An 18271-nucleotide genomic window follows, 5' to 3' on the forward strand; every position below is an offset into this window, starting at 1 on the left:
ATAGATAAGCAAATGTTGCAACAAAGTAATAGAGATCCATACCTGTTGAGAGTGGTATTATAGGAGGGTGTGATAAGCAAGTCATCAAGAGGGCAGGCAGAGGAGAGTATCTTGAGCTGGGGTACAGTGTCTGTAGATACATGGCAGGGGTAGGGAATGAGCAAGGTGTTAAGAGAGAAAATGGTCTTATTGAAACCATCACAAATAACAGGTTAAAGTCTCCGTCCTCACGTGCATACAGCTCTCTTCATTGTTCATTTATTGGTCAAGGTAAAGAAAAAATTTGTCTTAGTCTTTGTTAGGATCTTCACAGGGGGCTCAGTGGTGCAGAATCTATCTGCAATGCAGAAGACCCAGGTTTGATCCCTTGGTTGGGTAGATCGCCTGGAGAAGGGAATGGCAGCCCACTCCAGGATTCTTGCCTGGAGAATTCCATGAACAGAGGAGCCTGGTAGGCTACAGTCCATGGGATCATAAAGAGTTGGACCCAACTGGGTGACTTAACACTTTCACTCAGTCTTTGTAAAGGAATAAGAGCTCATTAAAAAGGAATAATGTGCACTAGGAATGACAAGCAGTTGTAATCTATGCTAAATCTAAATCTGGGACTTCCATGGTGGCTTAGTAGTGAAGAATCTGCCTGCCAATGCAGGAAATGTGGGTTCAATCCCTCAGTCTGGAAGATCCCCTGGAGAAGGAAATGGCAAACCTCTCCTGTGTTCTTGCCTGGGAAATCCCATGGGTAGAGGAGCTTGGTGGGCTACAGTCCATGGGGTTGGAAAAGACTAAATAACAGCAGCAAATCTAAATCTAGTTAATTGATGTTGCCCACCTAGAATGCTTTGTTAAGAAGGATTCTGAGGTCATAACTTTAGGTAAGTGAAAAAATTGCAGCCGTTGATTAGTGACCAGCATTATGTGTCGAAATAAGGAGGTTTGCACTTGATGATTGTATTCTGGAGCTAGGTGGCGTGTGCTTGAATGTTGGCTCTGCCACTTTCTTGCTCTGTGACTGTCACAGGTTTTTTAAACTGTGTCCTTGCCTGTAAAGTAGAGGTAATCAAAGTGCCTATCTTTTAGATTGTTATGATAACTAAGTGAATTAATATATGTTATGTGTTTAGAATGGTTTTTAATGAGTTGTAAGCACTCAATTAAAACAACAGAATGGGAAAGATTAGAGATCTCTTCAAGAAAATCAGAGATACCAAGGGAACATTTCATGCAAAGATGGGCTTGATAAAGGACAGAAATGATATGGACCTAACAGAAGCAGAAGATACTAAGAAGAGATGGCAAGAATATACAAAAGAACTGTACAAAAAAGATCTTCACGACCCAGATAATCACAATGGTGTGATCACTGACCTAGAGCCAGACATCCTGGAATGTGAAGTCAAGTGGGCCTTAGAAAGCATTACTATGAACAAAGCTAGTGGAGGTGATGGAATTCCAGTTGAGCTATTTCAAATCCTGAAAGATGATGCTGTGAAAGTGCTGCACTCAATATGCCAGCGAATTTGGAAAACTCAGCAGTGGCCACAGGACTGGAAAAGGTCAGTTTTCATTCCAATCCCAAAGAAAGGCAATGCCAAAGAATGCTCAAACTACCACACAATTGCACTCATCTCACACACTAGTAAAGTAATGCTCAAAATTCTCCAAGCCAGGCTTCAGCAATATGTGAACCGTGAACTTCCAGATGTTCAAGCTGGCTTTAGAAAAGGCAGAGGAACCAGAGATCAAATTGCCAACATCCACTGGATCATGGAAAAAGCAAGAGAGTTCCAGAAAAACATCTATTTCTGCTTTATTGACTATGCCAAAGCCTTTGACTGTGTGGATCACAATAAACTGTGGACAATTCTGAAAGAGATGGGAATACCAGACCACCTGATCTGCCTCTTGAAAAATTTGTATGCAGGTCAGGAAGCAACAGTTAGAACTGGACATGGAACAACAGACTGGTTCCAAATAGGAAAAGGAGTACGTCAGGGCTGTATATTGTTACCCTGCTTATTTAACTTATATGCAGAGTACATCATGAGAAACGCTGGATTGGAAAAAGCACAAGCTGGAATCAAGATTGCCAGGAGAAATATCAATAACCTCAGATATGCAGATGACACCACCCTTATGGCACAAAGTGAAGAGGAACTAAAAAGCCTCTTGATAAAAGTGAAAGTGGAGAGTGAAAAAGTTGGCTTAAAGCTCGACATTCAGAAAACGAAGATCATGGCATCCGGTTCCATCACTTCATGGGAAATAGATGGGGAAACAGTGGAAACAGTGTCAGACTTTATTTTTTTGGGCTCCAAAATCACTGCAGATGGTGACTACAGCCATGAAATTAAAAGACGCTTACTCCTTGGAAGGAAAGTTATGACCAACCTAGATAGCATATTCAAAAGCAGAGACATTACTTTGCCAACAAAGGTCCGTCTAGTCAAGGCTATGGTTTTTCCTGTGGTCATGTATGGATGTGAGAGTTGGACTGTGCAGAAGGCTGAGCGCCGAAGAATTGATGCTTTTGAACTGTGGTGTTGGAGAAGACTCTTGAGAGTCCCTTGGACTGCAAGGAGATCCAACCAGTCCATTCTGAAGGAGATCAGCCCTGGGATTTGTTTGGAAGGAATGATGCTAAAGCTGAAACTCCAGTACTTTGGCCACCTCATCACCTCTTCTGATGAGGGAGGATGGGAAGACTCTGATGCTGGGAGGGGTTGGGGGCAGGAGGAGAAGGGGATGACAGAGGATGAGATGGCTGGATGGCATCACTGACTCACTGGACATTAGTCTGAGTGAACTCCGGGAGTTGGTGATGGACAGGGAGGCCTGGCGTGCTGTGATTCATGGGGTCGCAAAGAGTCGGACATGACTGAGCGACTGAACTGAACTGAAGCACTCAATTAATACTAGCTGTTGTTAGCTACTATTTATCTTCATGTAAATAAGATTAATAATCAAAGTACCTATCTCTTAGATTGTCATGATAATTAAGTGAATTGATACATATAAAGTGCTTAGAATGGTATTTAATGAATTGTAAGCACTCAGTTAATACTAAACCCAGGGGAATCCAGTATGTTTATTTGTACTGTTGTCTTTTCTGTTATAAATAAAAGTTATTTGTGAGTAGGCAGATAGCTTAGTTATCCTGCTCTTCCCTAGATTCTTTGGGACACAGTGCAATTTGAAGGCTATTTTATACATAATGTTGATTCCCAGACTAGGGTGTCAGAATAAGGAGAGTTGGAATGATTGGTAGTTGTGCAATGTGGTCTTATTTTGAATTGTTTCATTCTGATACAGTGTGAGATAGATGTGCAACAATGAAACAGTTACATCATTTATCTGTAGCACAAATATAAATTGTCCAGATTCTCAGAGAACTCTTTTTGGTATGGTTTAACATCCATTTCTTATGAGTCGCAAAAAAAATTAAGACTTTTTCCACATCCTAATTTTACCCTGTGAATTTGTAAATGCCTTCTAGGGGTTCATGTGGGACATAGCTGAGGAAATGAAAGCCATGTTGGTGTTTGCTGAACATCGGTACTATGGAGAGTCCCTACCCTTTGGTGCTGACTCCTTCTCGGTAAGTGTGTCTTTTAAATTTAGAACATTTTCTAATTACATGTTCCACTGTAAGAAAAATGATATCTTTAACTTGAACTGCCTGAAATTTCAGTTACTTTTAAAAGGTTAACATATTAACCTTTTCATATATAATTTGAAACCTTTTCATATATAATTTCATACGTAATTTTAAAGCCTCAATTTAAAAAATCATATTATATTTAAATAATCATTATTTTAAAAAATTATTTAAAAAATCATATTATTACCATTTTTATAGTATTGATCAGTCTTTAACTCAATGTGATGAGGCTAGCCTTTGCCAGGTAAACCATAATCTAAGAATGTGGAGATTGGAGGGAACTTTTCATTGTTTAAAAATATCAGTAAATAATCCTCTTTATAAATTATATATGTAAATTATTGGGTCTATCACTGGAAAAAAATGTTAGGAGTGCACAAATACTTGTTTAGTAAGGTGTTTTTCAATAAAATAAGTTCAGATCATCTCTATGATTCAGAGAGGTCAGCTAGTCACTAGATTCCCTCCTGGCCTTTCTTTTCTCTCAAGGAACTTTGGCCTTGGCCGCAGATCTGCACTTTAATAAACCAAGGTGCTGTTTCCTCAGCTGAGTCACTTGTGTACTACCCTTGTGTTTCTGACTATATGGGTTTGCCATCTGTATTATTCACTATTTTTCTTCTAGTAACTCACTTTTCAAACTTAGTACTTTCTTAATAAAGGCTTTAAGTACTATTTTTTCTAAGTTATATCGAAATAAAACAAGTATTAAATTAAAAATGTTTGTGCACTACCTAGGATCATGATGTATACCACCTTTATACACATACCAGGCGTTTTTTAAAAAAGATTTCTTTCTTTTTTTTTTTTTTAATGTGGATCACTTTTTTTTTTTTGTCTTCAATTGAATTTCTTACAACACTACTTCTGTTTTATGTTTTGACATTTTTGGCCCTAATTCATGTGGGATCTTAGTTCCCTGACCAGGGATCGAACCTGTACACCCTACTTTGAAAGGTGAATGGACAACCAGGGAAATTCCCATACCATGATTTTGGAGAAATCTGAGTTAGAGGAACTTGGGTCAGTCATTTTCTAGGCTTCCTGTTTTGAAAGAACTTTTTATTTTCAGAAATTTTATTATCTTATATTATAAATAAATAAAAAGTTCTTGTGTTGTAAATGAAAACCAGAGTGACTTGCTGATATTTGTTAGGTTGCATAGGAAACTATTCTTTAGTTTATTATTTTGCATAATTATCTGATTAGGGAAGTTGACAGGTTTTGAAACCATTGGAAAGTAGTTTGTTGCAGATAAAAACACAACCTTCTTTCCTAGTTCCCTGTGGTCCATACTCTGCTAGGAAAAAGGAGGTGAGGGCTCTCTATGCTATGCTTCCTTCCCTTCATGTGCTCTCAGAATTTGTCAGTAGCATGGGGGAATATTGCAAATGCATAAGATTGGGAAAAAACCACACTCAACTATACGTCGTGCCATGAAAACTGAAAGTAAAGAATAGTGACAGACCATGAGAGAGAAGTTAAGAAGTCAGAGAGCATACATCTAGGATAAGAGGAAAGGTTAAAGGAGTAAGTGACATGTACAGGAGAGAGAAAAGATGGGCCTCTGTGGTTTCAAAATATACCAGGTGATGGGAGTGGTCAGAGTGGTGAGACCAAAATATGAAGGTTAAATAGGATGGTCTGATATGGATATGTGGGTGTGTTAGTTATCTGTTGGTACATGACAATTTACCTCAAATTTTAGTGGCGTAAAACAACAATAAACGTTTATTATTTTCCAGTTCCTGTGGGTAAGGAATTTGGAGTGACTCAACTAGCTGGTTCTGTTTCAGGGGATCTCATGAGGTTAAGACGTCATTTAGTGCTTCAGTCACCTGAAGGCTTGACTGAGGCTAGAGGACCCTCTCTACTTATGTGGAGGATCCACATGAGTGACAAATTGGTGCTGGGTGTTAGCAAGATGCTTTAGTTTGTCCTCTCTTGGGTTTTTCCAAAGGCCTACTTTAGTGGCTTCATGACATGACAGCTAGCTTCCCTCAAAGTTGGCCATCCAAGAGAGCAAGGTGGAAACTGCAGTGCTTTTTTTTTTTGTCTTTATTGAATTTATTATAATATTGCTTCTCTATTATGTTCTGGTGTTTCGGCCACAAGTCATGTGGGCTGCAGTTCACAGGGTCACAAAAAGTCAGACACAGCTGAAGCAACTTAGCATGCATGCACACGTGGGCTCTTAGCTCCCCAAGCAGAGATCAAACCCACACCTCCTGCTTTGGAAGGTGAAGTCTTACCCAGTGGACCACCAGGGTAGTCCACCTGCAATGCTTTTTATGACCAGACTTTGGAAGTCATATATCATTTCTGCCACATTCTATTTGTGTTAGAACCAAGTCACTAAGTCCAGACCAAGTTCAAAGGGGGAAGAATTAGGCTTCACTTTTTTTTTTTTTTTAATTTTATTTTATTTTTAAACTTTACAATATTGTATTAGTTTTGCCAAATATCGAAATGAATCTGCCACAGGTATACCTGTGTTCCCCATCCAGAACCCTCCTCCCTCCTCCCTCCCCATACCCTCCCTCTGGGTCGTCCCAGTGCACCAGCCCCAAGCATCCAGTATCGTGCATCAAACCTGGACTGGCGACTTGTTTCATACATGATATTATACATGTTTCAATGCCATTCTCCCAAATCTCCCCGCCCTCTCCCTCTCCCACAGAGTCCATAAGACTGATCTATACATCAGTGTCTCTTTTGCTGTCTCGTACACAGGGTTATTAATACCATCTTCCTAAATTCCATATATATGCGTTAGTATACTGTATTGGTGTTTTTCTTTCTGGCTTACTTCACTCTGTATAATAGGCTCCAGTTTCATCCACCTCATTAGAACTGATTCAAATGTATTCTTTTTAATGGCTGAGTAATACACCATTGTGTATATGTACCACAGCTTTCTTATCCATTCATCTGCTAATGGGCATCTAGGTTGCTTCCATGTCCTGGCTATTATAAACAGTGCTGTGATGAACATTGGGGTACATGTGTCTCTTTCCCTTCTGGTTTCCTCCGTGTGTATGCCCAGCAGTGGGATTGCTGGATCATAAGGCAGTTCTATTTTCAGTTTTTTAAGGAATCTCCACACTGTTCTCCATAGTGGCTGTACTAGTTTGCATTCCCACCAACAGTGTAAGAGGGTTCCCTTTTCTCCACACCCTCTCCAGCATTTATTGCTTGTAGACTTTTGGATCGCAGCCATTCTGACTGGCATGAAATCGTACCTCATAGTGGTTTTGATTTGCATTTCTCTGATAATGAGTGATATCTACCTAAAGAAACTAAAGACCTATATATAGAAAACTATAAAACACTGGTGAAAGAAATCAAAGAGGACACTAATAGATGGAGAAATATACCATGTTCATGGATTGGAAGAATCAATATAGTGAAAATGAGTATACTACCCAAAGCAATTTATAGATTCAATGCAATCCCTATCAAGCTACCAACGGTATTCTTCACAGAGCTAGAACAAATAATTTCATACTTTGTATGGAAATACAAAAAACCTCGAATAGCCAAAGCTATCTTGAGAAAGAAGAATGGAACTGGAGGAATCAACCTACCTGACTTCAGGCTCTATTACAAAGCCACAGTTATCAAGACAGTATGGTACTGGCACAAAGACAGAAATATAGATCAATGGAACAAAATAGAAAGCCCAGAGATAAATCCACGCACATATGGACACCTTATCTTTGACAAAGGAGGCAAGAATATACAATGGATTAAAGACAATCTCTTTAACAAGTGGTGCTGGGAAAACTGGTCAACCACTTGTAAAAGAATGAAACTAGAACACTTTCTAACACCATACACAAAAATAAACTCAAAATGGATTAAAGATCTAAATGTAAGACCAGAAACTATAAAACTCCTAGAGGAGAACATAGGCAAAACACTCTCTGACATATATCACAGCAGGATCCTCTATGACCCACCTCCCAGAATATTGGAAATAAAAGCAAAAATAAACAAATGGGACCTAATTAAACTTAAAAGCTTCTGCACAACAAAGGAAACTATTAGCAAGGTGAAAAGGCAGCCTTCAGAATGGGAGAAAATAATAGCAAATGAAGCAACTGACAAACAACTAATCTCAAAAATATACAAGCAACTCCTACAGCTCAACTCCAGAAAAATAAATGACCCAGTCAAAAAATGGGCCAAAGAACTAAACAGACATTTCTCCAAAGAAGACATACAGATGGCTAACAAACACATGAAAAGGCTTCACCTTTTAAAAGGAGACTCTTCTTTAATCTTCTCAGCTTAGCAGGACTCCATTTGAGTTCCACCTTCCTACACTGCAGTGAGGAAATTCTCCCTAGGCAGATAACTAGATGATCATGGAACTTACTTACTAAGTCAGTCACGGCTATGATGTTTCCAGTAGTCACGTACAGATGTGAGAGCTAGACTTTAAAAAAGCCAGACAATTGATGCTTTTGAACTGTGTGCTGGAGAAGACTCTTGAGAGTCCCTTGTAAAGGAAGGAGATCAAACCAATCAATCTTAAAGGATGTGAACCCTGAATACTCTTTGGAAAGACTGATGTTAAAGCTGAAACTCCAGTCCTTTGGCTACCTGATGCAAACAGCTGACTCATTGGAAAAGACCCTGATGCTGGGAAAGATTGAAGGCATAAGGAAAAGAGGGTGACAGAGGATCAGATAGTTGGATGACATCACTGATTCAATGGACATGAATTTGGGCAAACTCGGGGAGATGGTGAGGGATAGGGAGGCCTCGTGTGCTGCAGTGCATGGGGTTGTGAAGAGTCGGACACAACTTGGCGACTGAACAACATTCTTTTCTCAGGAATCAAAGTCTTGTGTTGCTTTTCCAGTGTCTGAAAAAGGCTGTTCCATATGTTGGGTTTTTTTCCTTAACTCCAATTTTATAGTTGTACAACAGACAGGCTGACTTGTTCCAGTTGCTGGTATATCAGACATAATAATCTTTCTGATGAGGAAGGATGTTTTATTTTTACTGATGATTCTTACTTCCATTTTTCACAGGATTTAGTTTACCTTTGCTTTATATGGTAGCCTTTGTAAATGTTTCAAGATTTGAAATCAAAACTATAATAGTTGTCTGTTAATATTAGTATTGTATGCTATCACATCTGTTGTTAAATGTTACTTATGGTTTGTCTCTGTTGTTTCTACTACCTCAGCAAAGTCTTTGGTAAATAGCATTTAATAGAAATTACATTTGAATGCAAAAATACATTATTTTCTTCCCACAAACTTAAAATCAGTTTTCCATGAGTTTAAATTAGCAGTGCTAATGCTTTAACTGGGTGTTTTAACTCCGTTGCCTAGAAATTCTATTTGGAGAAAAGCTTATCTGGCTTTTTTCTGGATCTATGTTATGCCTAAGCTGCTATTATGTGCACATTTATACCGATGTTCTTTGTTATTTTTCTTTAGGATTCCAGACACTTGAATTTTCTGACAACAGAACAAGCTCTGGCTGATTTTGCAAAGTTAATCAGATACTTGCAAAGAACAATCCCAGGAGCTAGAAATCAACCTGTCATTGCCCTAGGGGGCTCTTATGGTGGCATGCTTGCAGCCTGGTTCAGGATGAAGTATCCTCATTTGGTGGTTGGGTAAATGCATTTATGTTGGATGTGAGCACTTTCTTAATGATTGGCAAAGCGAACATAGAGTGTTTTTTGGTGGGGGGGTGGCAGGGGGAAGGTAAAACATATTCTGTTGTACTGAGATTTCTGATTTCTATTTCACTAAGAGTTGTAGATATTTCTCACCACTCTTGTTCAGTATCAGTTTCAATTTTAAAACTTGAATTCTGTGAGTTACATTTTTTTCTTTTCTCTTTCTTTTGGTCTTCTTACCATTTAGAGCTCTTGCATCCTCTGCCCCCATCTGGCAGTTTAATGATCTGGTGCCTTGTGACATATTTATGAAGATTGTAACTACAGATTTTAGCCAAAGTGGCCCAAATTGTTCAGAGAGTATCCGCAGGTCCTGGGATGCCATTAATCGACTTGCAAAAAAGGGTAAGCTTTAATTAAGAGAGTGGAATCATGTTTTGGTTTTTTTTATACCTTTTAAGTGCTAAATCTAACACTTTCCACTTTTTCAGTAAACTTTTTATTTAAATATAACATACATGACTGAACGACTAATACTTTCTTTTATTTCACTTTACATATTTAAGTATAACATAGAAAAGTACACAAATCAAAATATACAGCTTGGTGAATTTTTGCAAAGTGAATACATAGTATATTCAGCATGCAGATCAGGAAATCCCTCTCCACCCCCACCCCCAAATCCCCTCTGGCACTTAGCAGATACTACCTCTGTGCTTATCAAACCAGTTGCTATCCTGAATTCTAGAACCATAAATTAACTTTGCTTACTCTTGAATTTTTTAATAATCGGAATTGCATAGTATGTATTTTTTGTCTCTGCTGTCTTTTACTCAACACTGTGAGATAAATCCATTTGTTTTATTTAGGTGTAGTTTATGCATTCTCCTTGCTCTATAGTATTTCATTTGTTTATTTAGAAATGACAGTGATTGAGAATACTAACTCTGGTAAGCCCCACGAAGATAGGCAACTTATCTATCATGAGATTAACCAGTTGTTCTAAAGATATTTTGTTGCATGTTGAAAAAGCCTTTTTGGAGAAACTGCATAGGAGACTGAGTTTTCTAAAACACAGGTGAAGGATAAATGATCTGTAAAACCCTTCTGTTGAGCAGTGCTTTTTAGATTCCAACAATGTGACTCTATTCTCAGGCCCTGGCTTGCGTTGGCTTTCTGAAGCCCTTCACTTGTGCACTCCGTTAACAAAATCGCAGGATGTTCAGCGTTTGAAAGACTGGATCTCTGAAACCTGGGTGAATGTGGCGATGGTGGACTACCCTTACGAGTCCAACTTTTTACAGCCTTTGCCTGCTTGGCCTGTCAAGGTAACAGGAAGATATCCTTCATCACTTTTAATAGCATACTTCTCTCTCTTCACCGGGCCTACCCCCTCCAACCCCTCCCCCAACGCCCCTCCCCCTGCCCCCGCACCCCCTCGCCCTGCCTCTCTCTCTTTTTTTTTTTGGTGCATTCTCTGACTTTCAGCATCAGAGGAAGTCCCAGTGACAAGGGGACTCTGAAATTAGTCGAATCTCAAACCTGGGTAGGAATCCTGGCTTTACTCAAACTTGGACGTGTTACCTAGCTCTTCTGAACTTGTTTCCTCATTTTAATAATGGAGATAAAATGCAGAGATTACAGAGTTGTATGAATTACAACTCTTAGAACTAAAAACTAACTCTTAGAAATAAACCAATAGTTGCTGTTAATAGAATAGTTACTGTGTGCCCAATTCTGTGCTGTATACTTCATACATAGAATTCGTATGTGTGAGTCACATAGAGCTATATGTAATACATGGTCAGCGTTTGATGAATGGCAGCTGCTATCGTGGTGCTGTGATTCAGTCAACTGCTAAATGTATTCTAAGTACTAGAGACCTCATAAAGGCTGCATACATATAGCAAGGTGGAGCACAAAGAGTGCTGACTCTGGATCCTTATCCAGAGCTACCCTCTACCAGCTGTGTGGTCTTTGGCAAGTCTCTCCTCTTCTTAGGCTTCCGTGTCTTCCTCTGTAGAATAGGATAATGATACTTACATTCTCAGTAGGGTTGTGCTGAGGATCAAATAAAATACTGGATGTGAAAACGCTCTGGAAAATTTAAAGAAACATTACACAATAAAATTTAAAGTTCTTTTCGTGCCAGAATTCTTTATTTTATGTATTCTTGTTAAGCATTCCTTTGTAAAGAGCATTCCTCATAGTTTTAGAAACAAAGGCTGGCCAACTTGATGGTTATTAAATTCAGAGAATATAACAGATTCTACAGCTAGAACAAGTGCTGTAAATGTGTAGAGAATTGGTAATGTAAGAACCAGATTTCAAAAGCAATTTTAATTTAGCTGTTCTTTTGAATTATTAAATGCCCACCTTGCTTAAAACTTTGTAACCCAAATGAACCAAGATCATTTGCTACTAGAGATATTTTTCTTCATCTAAAAAGTAGAATGGCCCATGGGTATCTTGCACACAGTGAGCCAGAGGTAAATGTGTATTTGAATTAAATTGAATTTTGACACTACAAAATTATTTTAAAGAGTAGATCTCTCTCACATGGTAAGAAAACCTAAATCAAAATAATGAGAAAAAACTAAATCTGAAACCATTAGTCTCCATAAATGTATAGGTGCTAATAACGTCTTATCTTTCTATATTATTTTATATTTATAAAGCACTTTCATATATACTATCTCATTTAATCCCCACAGTCAAGAGTTATAATTCCAGTTTTATGGAGAGGAAATTTAAGCTCTACAAAGAGGCAGTGGAAGTGGTTTTGAATGCGAGTCTACCGTTGTTCAGAGCCCAGATCTTCTCACGTATTGCATTGAACTATTAATGGAAAACTTGAGGGAAGAGTTGGGTAGATTGCTGCCCGCAGTGTGACAACTATCAGACTTAACTTTATACTCTGTGTACAGAGTGAGAATTATACTTAGATCTTTATGCCCATTTGGAGAATGAGTTGTCAGATGATAAAAACATATGGGGACTTCCTTTGTTATTTAGAATAGGGGTTGGCAAACTTTATCTGTAAAGGACTAGATAGTAAATATTTTAGGCTTTGTGAGCTGTATAGTTTCTGTGACAGCTACTCAGCTTTGTAGCTTTGGCAAGAAAGTGACTGTAGACAATATTTAAATGAATGAGGACGGCTATGTTCCAGCAGTATTTATAAAACAGGCAGTGGCTGGCTTTGGCCTGGGGCCTGTAGTTTGCTGACCCAGCTTAGGAAAAGTTCCAGAGGAATACATCTTTTTAATGTTCATTAATGATTTGGAACAGTAAACAGCCTAACTGGTTTTGTCTGTGCATCTTTAATATTCCTTTTGAGATATTTTGCTGTTGAATCTTAACTGTAAATATATAGTCTTGTCTTTTGTCTCTCCTAAGTAATCACTCAAAAGTGGTGGAGTATATCTCAAATATTTTGTCATGTGTTTTTGATTTAGCACAGTCTTTTTTATCTTTTGTGTACATATATATATTTTAAAAGTTTATTTTTAAGGCAAAGTAACTTTGTGCCTTTGCCTCATAATCACCTTTTACTTCATTTATCTAGGACTTGTTCTTGTCATTTCCTTAAGTTTTTTTTGTTTTTGTTTTGTTACCAACTTTATCCTTTCTTTTGACTTATTAAGGAACTCTTGATTGTTTATAAATCTATTTCCTGCTTGCATCCCACCAAAAGTAACCTCTCTTTGCCTCTTGCTTGAGAAACTTCCTTTGCCTCCATCTATCTCTAATTTTATCCTATCTGATTTCAGAATTTTTCCACTACATGTCTCCCTCCCAAGCTTTTAGTTTCAGATCACTTTCTTTCACTGTTCATTCTGTTTCTCCTTTCTTGACCCCCTCTCTGTTCTCCCAACCCCCTAATCCCTGGAACACTACCCAGTTGGAGACTGTTCTTTCACTTGGATAGTTCCATTTAGCCAGAACTCCTCCTCCCTCTGATACACTTCCTCCTTTTTAAAGGACTAACAAACAGCAGTCCTTTTCTGAGTCTGTAACTCAAGCTTAGGATGGTGAGATGATATGTAATAGTTATGAAAAAATGTAGGTGATTTCCAGTGCTACCTGGACTTGCACAGTTCTGAAGTATCCATATGGAGTGTCTGAATGCCATTTTCCACGTCAACTCAAGTATCATTGTTTCTAATTTATCTTTGAGCCATGCACACTCAGACTCCATTTGCTTTTGTTTACTGTTAACAGAAGCTGCAACATTCATGCAGAAATAATCACGGCCTTGGCCGATAGAACACAAGGAAGAGGAGAAAAGGGGAATAGAAAACCCCTCTGTCATTTGACTGCTCTGTCAGCATAAAAACTGCTAGCTCTCAGTTCTCAGTTTCAAGAGCAGTGGTAAAGGATATTATAGTTTGTTTATTTTGGAATCATTTTTCAGCTGATAACTCACCAAATCTTTTGGCTTAGCCTCCTGAGCATGCAGATAGATACAGTGAAATAATAAGATGGAAAATCTCTTCTGTTTGTCTTGGTGTTTGATAATGTATTCGACCTCTCTGGGTGGTTTAAGCGGTTTAGGTGCATTCTATGAAAAGGGAGCTTTTAATGACAAAACTAATGTGATTATCTGAGTGAGTGTGAGAGGGGTATTGAAGTCTTAGAGAAAGAAAATCTGTTAGAAAAGCTGAATGTATCTGCTTAATCCTTTCTCTAATGTGGATGGGCCGTACTCTCTGAGAAGAGATAGTTTTGTGTTTTTTTTTGACCTATCTTCTTTAAAAGCATTTCTTTGCCTTCTTTTTCTTTCTGTTATTCAAATGCTTATCTTCATAGGTAGAGGGACACTTAAAGCTTTTAAACAACTCATTATCTTTACTTTCTCTGGTGTACGTGGCGTTATATTTGGGTTAAGAGCTGATCAGTTTGGAACTGACATTACAGTGTTCTACTTCTCAATGATTTCTACACTATTTAAAACAGAATTATTAAAATGGACCTCTTATGCTCTTGTCATGTTTTCTTCCTGAATGTTCACATTTGTTCTAGGAAATAGAAAGTGAATTAAATCTGTCCATTTCTTAAACCTCGTTTTACTCTACTGCTTTACAGTTTTCTTTTTACTATTTCTTAATAAAAAGTTTTTTATAATTTTATATTGCCACAGAATCCCTTCTCTAAGTTTTTACCTAAAACAAATGAACTTAGAAAACTGTAACGTAAGAATTAAAAAAATATTAAAAAAAAAAAAAGCATGAGGCTGCAGGTATGTTTAGATACCGTTTTTGTTGTTACTTGACTCTTAAACTGTGACTTCAGAGTCAAGTGTGTGTAGTGTAGTGGTTACACATGGTATCTTCAGAGTGTTCTGCATTTGAATCCCAGTTCTGTTACTTTCTGGTTGTATGACTTCGCAGAAGTTTCTTAACCTCTCTCTGCTTTGGTTTCCTCATCAGCAAAACGGGGATAAAGAACTATAATGTTTATTAGAGTCGGTATGAGGATTTAATAGGACCTGCTGTATGGTATGGAGAAGGCAATGGCACCCCACTCCAGTACTCTTGCCTGGAAAATCCCATGGATGGAGGAGCCTGGTAGGTTGCAGTCCATGGGGTCGCTAGGAGTTGGACATGACTGAGCGACTTCACTTTCACTTTTCACTTTCATGCATTGGAGAAGGAAATGGCAACCCACTCCAGTGTTCTTGCCTGGGACAAGAATCCCAGGGACAGTGGAACCTGATGGACTGCCGTCTTTGGGGTCACACAGAGTCGGACATGACTGAAGCGACTTAGCAGCAGTAGCAGCAGCAGCTGTATGGTAAGCACTACATTGATGCTAGTTATATGCATATGATTGTTACTATATAATATATATATACATATCAAGAAGACATTGATGTACCAAGGGTTTGTAGCCAGATTCTGGGTTCAGAACCCGTATTCACTGTTTTTAATTTGTGTATCTGTAGTCAGACCTCTCTGAGCTTAATTCCTTTTCTGTGAAATGGGGATGGTTATTATGTTTTTCCCTGGGTCACTGTAGGGAAAACACCTGAATTCAAGGAATAGTTAATAGTTTTACTAGCAGATTCAGCCCCAGCTTTTCCCATTTCAGTGGATTTATGGTCTAAGTAGGAATGCTATGCCATATGTAGAAATTGTTTAGAAAGCATTGTTTGTGTCTACAAAATAAATAAAGAGTATAATTAATTAATTAAGTTGTTCAGTCATGTCCAACTCTTTGCGGCCCCATGAACCACAGCATGCCAGGTCTCCCTGTCCATCACCAACTCCTGGAGTCCATCCAAACCCATGTCCATTGAGTCGGTGATGGCATCCAACCATCTCATCCTCTGTCGTCTCCTTCTCTTCCTGCCCTCAATCTTTCCAAGCATCAGGGTCTTTTCAAATGAGTCAGCTCTTCTCATCAGGTGGCCAAAATACTAGAGTTTAAGCTTCAACATCAGTTTTTCCAATGAACCCTCGGGACTGATCTCCTTTAGGATGGACTGGTTGGATCTCCTTGCAGTCCAAGGGACTCTCTCAAGAGTCTTCTCCAACACCAGAGTTTAAAAGCATCAATTTTTCTGCTTCATAATGCAGGGGCTATCTCAATGCTGAGTATTTTGAATAGAAGTGGTTGGCAGAGAATTTTTCTTTGATTAGATCACAGTCCCTAAGTAAATAATTAATAGACCAAGTCATATGGGTAATAATTGCAAATTTCAGGCTTAAGCTGAAATATTATATGAGATTGAACCAAATATGCCAATATTTGTGTTTGACTTATAAGCATGACAATTTCATATGATTCAGCTTAACATTTACATAGGTATTTTATGCATCTTATAGGAGTTTAACAAAAGTTTATGAATACTTCTTTTGAATTACTAGTTTTTGAATAAACATGGGAATGGTGCTGAGGTTTTGCTAATATACGTGTTTTGGGGAAAATTTTATTCACTTGGCTACCCCAAAATTCTTAATGGAATACAGTCTTCCCTTAGTATTCATGGTATCTTCAGGGGATTGGTACCAGGAGCCCATGTTGCTACAAAAATCCATGGATGCTCAAGTCCCTTATATAAAATGGCATAGCACAGTCAGTGGGCTTCCCTGGTAAAGAATCCACCTGCTGATGCAGGAGCCATGGGTTCAATCCCTGGGTTAGGAAGATCCTCTGGAGAAGGAAACCCACCCCAGTATTCTTGCTTGGGAAATCCCACGGACAGAGGATCCTGGTGGGCTACAGTCCATGGGGTCGCAGAAGAGTTGAACACAACTTAGCAACTAAACAACAGGAAGTAGGGTTAGTGGGCCTCTTTATCCATGGGTTTCCCATCAGTGGATTCGGCCAGCCTTAGATGGAAATTTCCATCCATGGATACCAAACTTGTGGATATGGAGGGCTGACTGTATATTTATTCAGAAAAATCTTTATAAATGGATTTAAACTGTGTTAAAAAATCCACTGTGTTAAATCCACTCAGTTTAAACCTGTGTTTTTCAAGGGTCAGCTGTACATAGAGATATGTTAGGAAGTGTGTCTTTTAAGCTAGGATGATGCTTAGACTCATAGAATCTTTGTGTTAGAAAGGAAATTTAGAAACACCCAAAATAATCAAATTATCTTATTTCAATTATTTTTTGTTTGGCCACACTGTGTGGCTTATGGGATTTTAGTTCCCTGATCCGGGATGGAACTCAGGGCCCCAGTAGTGAGAGTGCTGAGTCCTAACCCCTGGACCACCAGGGAATTTGTGGCAAACATATTTTAAGTGATATTTTTCAGGCCTTCTATCTAGCCTTGCTAAGTGCTAAGTACTTCAGTCATGTACTGTTCTTTGTGACCCTGTGGATGTAGCCCACCAGGATCCTCTGTCCATGGGATTTTCCAGGCAAGAATACTGGAGTGGGTTGCCATTTCCTTATCCAGGGTATCTTCCCTAACCAGGGATTAAACCCGTGTCAATTATGTCTCCTGCTTTGGCAGACAGATTCTTTACCACTAGCGCCATCAATCTATGGCAAACAAATTTTAAGTGGTATTTTCCAGGCCTTCTATCTAGCATACTGGTAGCATTATAAATTGATACTTCCTTTCTATAGGGTACTTTGACATGTAGCAAAAGACTTAAAAATGTTTATTTCTTTCAAGCCAGTAATTCCTCTAAGAATTTATCTCAAGAAAACAAGGGTAGATAGATAGATAGATGGATTTAGCCCCAAGAATATTTATTATAGCCTTACTTGTAATAATAAAAGATTGGGATGATACAAATTACCAATTTGTCCTCAACTCCCCATGCTGATTTCTGCCTTCTGAATTTTCTCATGTTGGTCATTGTCCTTATTAGAGTGTGGTGCTCAGAACTGGACACAGTACTCCAAGGGTGCTCTGACCTCACCGAGGACAGTGGGCCCAGGATTGCCCTTAGTCTGGACATGGAATTTCTATCAGCAGAGGCCAAGTTTCTGATCATGATGTTCTCTCTGTGTAAGTGGGGCTGCCAAAACCCAAGTATTGTCAGCTGGTGCCGGTCTCCAGCCATGCTTGTGTCTTTTAGGGAGTGACAGTAACTGCTGTTTGCAGAGATGGCTATTCATGGAGACGCCTTTTCTTTGCCTGACAGAGGCCCAGTGTTCTTGCTCTGAGAGGGGATCTGATGCCAGCATGTGAGTCACACTCACTTGTTACTGTTCTCTTCAAGAGTTTTAGGCCACTTGTTCCTGCACATCAGCACCCCCTTCTCCTTCTGCGCAGCTTGCATTGTCATCCTGCCTCATCTGCTGTGCCATGCTTGAACATAATTCTCTTCTCTGCATTCCATGGGTCTGCTCTGGAGTCTTGTGCTGCATTTTGAAAGAGCTAAGTCCACTGGGGGAATCCACATGCAGGAAAGAATGATGATCTTTGCTATGCATGATCTATAGCATGGCAGTAGATAGTTTAATAATTCTATGATTAGTTCTTAATTTTCATATATT

At 38.8% G+C, this 18271-nt stretch overlaps 1 protein-coding gene across 2 annotated transcripts in view; it reads left to right on the plus strand.

Annotated features, from left to right (window-relative positions):
* Positions 1–18271, plus strand: part of PRCP (prolylcarboxypeptidase) — an 86220-nt gene that overhangs the window by 46667 nt on the left and 21282 nt on the right. For both annotated transcript variants that reach the window (XM_005894640.2, XM_070365182.1), the window contains exons 4-7: positions 3497–3598; positions 9118–9299; positions 9553–9710; positions 10461–10633. In XM_005894640.2, coding sequence (XP_005894702.2) covers positions 3497–3598; positions 9118–9299; positions 9553–9710; positions 10461–10633 — 615 coding nt within the window. The remainder of the gene's footprint in view (positions 1–3496; positions 3599–9117; positions 9300–9552; positions 9711–10460; positions 10634–18271) is intronic.

The sequence above is a fragment of the Bos mutus genome, chromosome 29 (genome assembly GCF_027580195.1).
Source record: "Bos mutus isolate GX-2022 chromosome 29, NWIPB_WYAK_1.1, whole genome shotgun sequence".
In the NCBI taxonomy this organism is placed as follows: Eukaryota; Metazoa; Chordata; class Mammalia; order Artiodactyla; family Bovidae; genus Bos; species Bos mutus.